At 39.6% G+C, this 8,172-nt stretch overlaps 2 protein-coding genes across 6 annotated transcripts in view; one reads left to right on the top strand and one right to left on the bottom strand.

Annotated features, from left to right (window-relative positions):
• The window catches only part of LOC122061450 (protein SUPPRESSOR OF PHYA-105 1-like), an 11,882-nt gene extending 10,791 nt beyond the window's left edge, over positions 1-1,091 (top strand). For all 5 annotated transcript variants that reach the window (XM_042624708.1, XM_042624709.1, XM_042624712.1 and 2 more), the window contains one exon: positions 64-1,091. In XM_042624708.1, coding sequence (XP_042480642.1) covers positions 64-255 — 192 coding nt within the window. In that variant the 3' untranslated portion in view covers positions 256-1,091. The remainder of the gene's footprint in view (positions 1-63) is intronic.
• A 447-nt stretch (positions 1,092-1,538) lies between these two features.
• LOC122062170 (mitogen-activated protein kinase kinase kinase 7-like) lies at positions 1,539-5,625 on the bottom strand. Its single transcript, XM_042625876.1, has 2 exons — positions 3,136-5,625; positions 1,539-2,436 (listed from the first exon to the last, which is right to left on the bottom strand). The coding sequence occupies exons 1-2, from the start codon at positions 5,033-5,035 to the stop codon at positions 2,288-2,290; spliced, it is 2,049 nt and encodes a 682-aa protein (XP_042481810.1). The 5' UTR covers positions 5,036-5,625; the 3' UTR covers positions 1,539-2,287.
• Between the last annotated feature and the right edge of the window lie 2,547 nt (positions 5,626-8,172).

The raw sequence follows: 8,172 nt of genomic DNA, 5'->3' as shown, positions 1-8,172 counted from the left end.
GAGGTGGCAATTCAAAGTTTGAGGACTTAACTCTTTCATTTTTTTTTATTGTTTATCCTTCAGGTCTATGCTTATTATAGATCTTTGCCTATGCCCATCACTTCTCACAAGTTCGGCTCTTTTGATCCTATTACTGGGAAAGAGACTGGTGATGACAATGGACAGTTTGTTTCCAGCGTCTGTTGGAGAGGAAAGTCAAATACGGTTGTAGCTGCCAACTCCAGTGGAAGTATAAAACTGTTGCAGATGGTGTGAGCAGTGTGTTAACAATATATGTTCAACCAAGGAAAGATGGACAGTTCTAAAGCTGAAGGTGCACATTTTTGTGGTCCCAAAGATTCATCGAGTCCTTGAGTGTGTGTAAGTATGAGTGGTCTGAAAGAAGTCACTGTAAGATGAAGACCCCAACCAGAAGAGAAACTGAGCCATCGAATTCACTCATAGTTCAGTTGAACTGGGATTTGTATCTGACTTCACTCGAAAAGCAAGGGTCTGAGCCACCAGAAGCCACAGATGGGGTTGAATAGCGCCACCAATTACACAGCATCAACTGTATGAGGTGTCAGGTTTTTCTTCCTCACCATGCAAAAAAGGCAGTTGGGTTGAACACCTCTTGCTGTGCTTTATAATAGAGTGAAGAATTTGAAGGGACTACAATGAGCAATGTGTGGCTGATACTGTATCTTCTACCACCAGTTAGTGCTCGAGGCTTACATACCAAAAACAATTGCTACCCAAACAAGAGAGGATGCTCAAGATACAGCAGGTGCTTTTGTGGACCACTTCTTTATAAACCGAGGTTTGAGGCTTGAAAAACAAGGTGGGGTGGTGGAAACATGGAAAAGATCACTACAGAATCCCAATTGTTATTGTTTCTGTACTTATGCTCAACCGGAAAAGGAATGCGTGACCAATCTTTTTAACCAGTATTCTGAAGGCAGTCCAGGTTTTCAAGGAAGGAAATGAGCATTTAACAGTTTTTCACATATTCCAAAATGTCCCAATTTGAATTATACCAATGTATATTATTGCCAAATTAATGATCCCAAGTTAAGAGTATTTACATTATATACAATCAGCTTCTTCTTCTATTTTTTTTCTCAGATCTTACAGCTTATTGTCAGTATCTCCAATTTTTAAGATTCTTTTTCATCTAAATGTATGTCCACTTGATCCATAAGAAGGTTAAATCATCCAAATGTGTACATCCATGCACAAATGATTGTTATAAGGTAAGAAAATATACTGGTGGACTCTGACTTTGCATTAGGCTGATACCTTTATGTTCATCTATTCTGTGGGCATGATCAAATGCCTGGTCACATGTGTCTGCTTGTATGCTAAATCAGGCTTCAGTTGGTTCTGGGAAAAATCATGGTAGGAGGAATATTATAATGTGAAATTAATATGAAAGAAAGGATTTGACTTCAGATTTTTCCTTTTACATGGTAGTAATTGGAAACACAACAACAACAACAACAAAGCGTAGCCTTATCCCAACTAAATGGGGTCTGCTACATGGATCCACAAGTATTTGAAAAGAAAAAACAAAAAACACTTTGGGACATCCCACTCACGAACAATCGGCAACTTGGATCCTAGCCCTCCAGGCAACTCTTTTAGATGCCATACTTGGGTGAAGATTTAACTCATATCATTTGGAAATATGATGCATACTACATCTGATTTTACAAAGTACAATTAATATACCTTACCTTCAATTTTGATCTTCTCAATCAAAAAGTGGTAGGACTTATGGTCTTACTGGCTTGTATGGTGGAACAAAATACAACTTCACTTGCTCTCTCACTGATCAGTAACACAGTTTCGGCCCAAAATCTAATCAGTAAGATGCACAGTGTGAGTAGGAAATCATAAGTAAGACTCAGGTGATGTCACTCAAGGGATACAAGATTCAAGAACATTTGACAACATCTATTGAGCAGTGGCTCCTCTCCCTTTTTTCCCCTTGGGGAGGAAGGGTGGGTGGAGAAGCAATTGTCCATCCATGAGTGCAAAGTAGCCCAAAATCTAGGCCTTGCAAAAGGAAATCCCTTCCTCTTTCAAGTACAGCAATGTGGTCATATGCCATGAAACTTTTTGACAGGAACACTGATGTTAGCAGCCAAGCTTGCAATTTACACGACTCTCAATACCTCAGTTAGTCAAAAGTTGATAGAAGATGATGGATGGGAAACTTTTTGAAGCTCAATCATGGAGAACTTTGGCGAACTACCAGTTTGTGTTGAGATGTCCTCAGGGGGGAAAGATGGTGCCTTTTATGAAACTATGCTAACTCAGAATCCGAGGCATGACCAGATGTTCTCCGCCTGTGTGGGCTCATCACTACTGAAAGCTGGCTCTCAGAATGCATCCTCAGACTGCGAGCAGATTGGGTCTGTTGTGGAGGTCTTAGTGCTCGTCCTTTTGGTGTTCCTGATAGAAAACAAAATGCACATAGTATGGTGTTAGAGAATATGGTAATGAAATCTGGTATCTAAATTAAATCTCTGGAATTTAGAATAGTTTGAGAAATTCCTTCGCTGTCATTTTAATTTATTATTTGCTTAAATATCCTTGGCATATGTATGGATAACTAGCATAATTGTTATCATTTCATTACTCTCTGCATTATAATGAGCCTATCAGTATCATGCTCTGGAAGAGTTCCTTCTTTTACTCAAGTCTGTTACAAGTGCAAACTTCAACAGTTCTTCATTTCCATTCACTATATACATGTGTACATGTTAGTTCCAATACCAGATACCAAAAGGAAATTGCTGATCAGTATTGAACTGTATATAGTGATGGCTTGAGGACCATCAGACTCAAAATCTAATATTTTGTTTTCATTCTGTGACTTAGAGACTTATGTGCAGATCATATAATGCAGGACTTGAGACACTGTCTACAAAAGTATTTGAGAACAAGGATGACAAAAATGTGAGTAGTTTGGATGTATTGGTTATCGACAACCTAAGTTTTTTTTCTGGAATGAAACCTGTATTGGTGCCTGTTGATTTTAGAGAGTTGTCTCAGGATAATTGGAGAAAATCTGTCATATATATATACAAAGCATGTTTGAAGAGAAAGCAGGCAAATTGAAGAAGAAAATTAAGCTAGGCTAAAAATGACCTGGTTGTTTGTTGGCCTTTGCATCTGTAGTCTTCTTTACCAGCAAGAGTTTCTTGTTGGTATGCTCGGAAGAGACTGGATTTTTTTTCTCGGGTGCTACAGGGAATGGATCATCCACCAGAGCTCCATTATCATCCCCACAACCTGAAGTGCCGTCACTGCCAGATTCTGAACTCCTGTCTCTAAAATTCACACTGATCCTCTCCTTCTCCATTGCCTTATAAGCAAACATTTCAAATGGGATATGTGATACTGGTGCTGGATCGAGGCTCCCTTCTACAGAAAACTTCTTGGAGAACCATGCCTCTATATCACAGTAATCAACAGGTGGAATTGGAGAGTCAGGCTGGCTATGGTCTGGGTTCAGCACTAGGAACCGTTTGATGTAGCGAAGGATCCTACAAATGGATGAGAAACTTGGACGCTGAGTCGGGTCAGTATGCCAACATTTTTTTGTCAAGTTGGTGATGTATTTTGGTGAAGAGAATGGGAAGAGTGGCCTCTCCCCTGCTCTAATGTTCCTGCTCATCTTATCTCCCTGGAGATGTGCATCTTCAAATGGAACCTTCCCTGTCAAAAGCTCAAAGCAAATCATGCCAAAGCTGTAAATATCTGCCTTCTCAGCATACTTGGAAATGGAGGCACTCTCTGGCTGTTCTTGATCTGATAGAACCTCGGGGGCGTACCAGATGACTGGTGCCTCATTTTGATTTGAAGTGGATCGATGGGTGAAGTTCTTAATGGAGGATAGGCCAAATCCTGAGATTTTAGCCTGCAAGTATCCATCAGGGGAATTCCTTGATCGAACTAGGATGTTGTATGGATTTAATTCTCCGTGGTATATCTTGTGGGAGTGGAGATACTCCATCCCTCTGGCAATTTGAAGCATTAGATCAACTGCTACAGGAATGGAAAATGGAACCCTCCTCCTCGGCCCACAAAGCTCTTTGATGTAACTGTTGAGGTCCTTGCTCATCAGCTCCATAACTAGGAAACACTCTTTCTTTTCCTCATCTGAGAACCCACAAAGGTATTGCAATATGTTAGGGTGGGTGAGGGAGGAGAGACGAGTAATCTCAGGAATCACAGGCTCAATCTCTCCGAAGAAATGTCTTACAGCGAAGCTTTCACCTAACCATTGGACTTCCTTGTATTGGCTACCGCTCCCTAGTCGTCTCCTAACCTGGTAGTCCTTTGAACCCACCAATATTGAACTAGGGAAGAGCTTCCCATCAGAGGGTTTGTTGTGGTCAAAATTCTTCAGTAGGAACTCCATGAGACGTTGCTCTTGCTTGGTTCCAGGCTCTGAACTTCTCCTTTCTCTGATTGCCTCTTGAAGAAGCCATCTATCCTCCTTCCAAACGGTAACCAGTCGATTGCAGATATCTTGAGAAACCAGATAAAGCTTCCCAAAATTCCATCGGAAGAGTTTAGGGTCCATCCACTCCCTCTCATACTTCTTTGACAAGATGACCTTCTTCTTCAGGATCTCATCCTGGTCACACCCTGAGATTTCCCCTGCATTCTCTATAGCTTCAATGACTATTGGGATGCAGGAGAGCAAGTTGTGGATGTGGAATTCGATGCATTCTGTGTTTTGCGACAAAGAGATGACTTTTCCCAGCCAATCCTTGTTGTCCATGCACTGCTGAATATAAACTTCTCCTTCTTTGAAAACATGGTAAAGCTCTCTCAATGGGTGCTCAAGGGCATTCCATTTGGTGTGCTTCTCTTCATATCTCAGATTCTGCTTGAGCTCCTCTGCGATGCCATGGAAAGCGATAGTGAAGAGATCAAAAAGCAAACAACACTGGCGCTGGTTAACCCGGATGTCTTGTTGAAATACCATGAGAGAATTTAGACTCCCCAAAACCTTCCCTATCTGTCTGAATTGATCCATATCCAGATCAGGAAAACCAGAGAAAAAAAATGCAAATTTCAGACGTGTATCTCTGCAAATCAGATATTGAATCCTTAATGGAACAACGAGTGGAGAAGAGAGAAGAAATATACAGGGGAATACAATCGTATAATTGTAATGGTAATCTTCCAAAATAGAAGGAAAAAAAATTGGAACCCACCACCAAATTCTTGTGAATATCGCAGAGAAGTTACAGGAACTGTCTAAACTTCATCAGGGAGACTCCTGAAACGATCAACATGAGGAAGAAGAGGAGTAGTTTACTTTGACCCCTTCTAGTTCATCAAGAAACTTCGGAAAGAAAGCGATCGAACCAAGAGAGTTTCTTGTTCTGGGAATTTCAGTTTGGGAGAATCTGACCAACACGTGGCAACTTTCATTAGATTGCAAGCTCAGGCATGAGCGTTGAACTAGTCCTTATTTTTTCTCCCTTTTCGGTTTTGGTCTTTGAAGACTTTCCCGCGACTTCTAATATGGACTTTCAGTTTTAAACCGTAACGACTACTTAAAATCTTATAACGGACTCAAAAGTCTACGCGTTTCATCTCTCAACGCGTTGTTCTGAAGATAGTTTCAAATTGGTCAGTTTTTTTTTTTTTTTTTTTTCCGTTTTTTAATATAATAAGTACTAATAAATTTTAAGCATTAAGCATTGAGTGAGAAACTGGTTTAGATATGAGATATGAAACCATGAAGTGATGAAAGGCATGAATCTGGTCGGTCTTACCACCAATATTATTTTGACGCGTGGCAAAATTACTGTTAAGCATGACATTGGTTTTGTTTATATTATTTATTTATTTATTTATTTTTCCCTTTTGGGTGGCTAGCCATGAAACCATGAAGTATAGCAGGAAGGTGGTTTGCCATTTTGACTATTTTTATATTTTATGCTTATCCTTAGATATGTGATGCCATTATTCATGGAATACTATATTACGAGTAAACGATGTATTAATTGCTCTGATTTGTAGTTTAGATACACTTGTCAGTATATTATATTACGAGTCAATGGTGTATTAATTGCTCTGATTTGTAGTTTAGATACACTCGTCGGCACTATCTGATCACTATTGCCTAATGCTAAATATAGAGGGGCATAATAGATCGATATAAACATCATGAGGTGTCCCATAATAAAACCAATTGTTGTTGATTCCTTCTTTTTAGTTCTTTCTTCCATAACTTGAGCTCGGAGAAGGAAGAGATTAAGAGATTAAGAGATTAAGAGGGCTCTCTTCCCTTGTGGGGAGCTAACTTGGACTCCAAGAATGATATGTGTACGTAATGGTGGTGGTTGATGCATGATCACTACCAAATGCGGAGAACGATATTAATACTGATATGAATCAGTTGTATCCAATCATATTGAGCTGATTCAGGCTCAATTATTTATTTATTTATTTTTTAATCTATATTTAGCCATATGTATGAAAGTTCACCCTTAACCAGTCAAATCGATCAAAATTGACCAGTCCAGCATGAATAGAATCAAATCTGTATCAGTTTGGTTTCAGGTTGGGTTTTCATAAAACGGTAGAAATCAAAATCAAGTCGAACCGATCAAATGCAACAAACAACCACAATAAAATACTGGTCTAAACCTGATTAAAAAAAAAAAAAAAAAAAGATACCACTCGGAATCATTAAAATAAAATGTTCTTTCATTCCATATATAATATATATATATATATATATATATGGCAAACGAATTGACCCTAATATCAAATCGATAACAAACCAATAAAAATTTGTAACCAAAATCAAACTGAATCGACCGTTTTACACCCCTACACTATAATGACTCCATGACTGGATTCTTGAGGATCAATTTAATTATTAAAATCCCACCTCTATCGATGATACATGATTGAAAATACCCTTTCTCATTCCAGTCAAATGATCATATGTCATGGCTTCAAAGTTTCCCTCTCACCTGTGGGTGAAGGGAAACTCGATGGGTCACATTTGGGCTAGACATCTGAGGCCCAAGACAGAAACTGACAGAAAAAGAAATCGATCCTCAGACCCGAAACTGAAACCAATTTTACTAATCAGTATTGGGCGTTCAATCTTTATAATTAAATCAGTTCTTAATGAATCTGTTTAGTCATTTGTTGCCTTTTTTTAAAGATAATTGGTCTTTAATAGGTCAGGTTTCGGTCTTTAACTACTTTTTTTTTTTAACAAGAAAGAACTATTTATTAGAGAAAATCAAGAGAGGACAAAGTCCTTCCAGGAGAACAGTTATTTACAAGACAAATTGGCGGATTGAGCCACCAGACCTAGGAGATTCCTAACAAAGAAGCACCCTAGGTTAAATTATGAGCTTCCCAGTTGTTTGACCGGGGAGAAAAATGAAAACCAACAAAACTAAAGAAAGACAACAAAGACATGATGTCCTCAACTATTACTCTCGTTGCCCAGTCGAGGGAAGAGATATTACAAGTCAAGCCCCTAATGATAGATTGACCGTCACTTAAAACAACTAAAGCAAGAAGATCTAACACGTGGGCAAGAAGAATTCCATCACGCAAAGCTTCAGCTTCCATAGCTGCAGCAGAAGCACTAGTCCCAGGCTTGCTTTTAGCTATAATAAACCTGCCTCATGGTCCCCAATCACAACACCACAACCTCCCTTGTGAGGTATAGATCGCCAAGCACAATCTGTAGATATAACAAAATGAACCTCCTGTTGGTGTATGATGTCTTGTATTTCGTCGCAGTTTAATCCAGGAAGTACTGGTGCAGCACCTAGACAGGCAGGACGACGGTCCTACTAGCCGGTTAACGGGCCGTGGGGGTTGCAAGGGGGGCAGGAGGTCCCCCTGCATAGCAGGGGTGTAGGGGGGCGCAGCCCCCCGCTCGAATTTTTTATTTGAGGGCAATTGTGTACTTTCCGGATTAGGGTTTTTTCGCTATATATTTGTAGCGAGGGTTTTTTTCTCTGTAATGCAAGCAATACTGAGAGGTGTGAAGACAAGCACTGTAACCCTATTCTCCATTGATAGTGAAGCAGGATCTCATCTCACCGGGGACGTAGGCAACCTTGCCGAACCTCGTAAAATTTGTGTGCATTGTTTGTTTTGTTTTTCCATTATCTTCTGCATCGTTTT

This window comes from Macadamia integrifolia, chromosome 14 (assembly GCF_013358625.1).
Source record: "Macadamia integrifolia cultivar HAES 741 chromosome 14, SCU_Mint_v3, whole genome shotgun sequence".
NCBI lineage: Eukaryota > Viridiplantae > Streptophyta > Magnoliopsida > Proteales > Proteaceae > Macadamia > Macadamia integrifolia.
The sequence above is the reverse complement of the archived record's forward strand: the minus strand, read 5'-3'. Positions and strand labels throughout refer to the sequence as shown.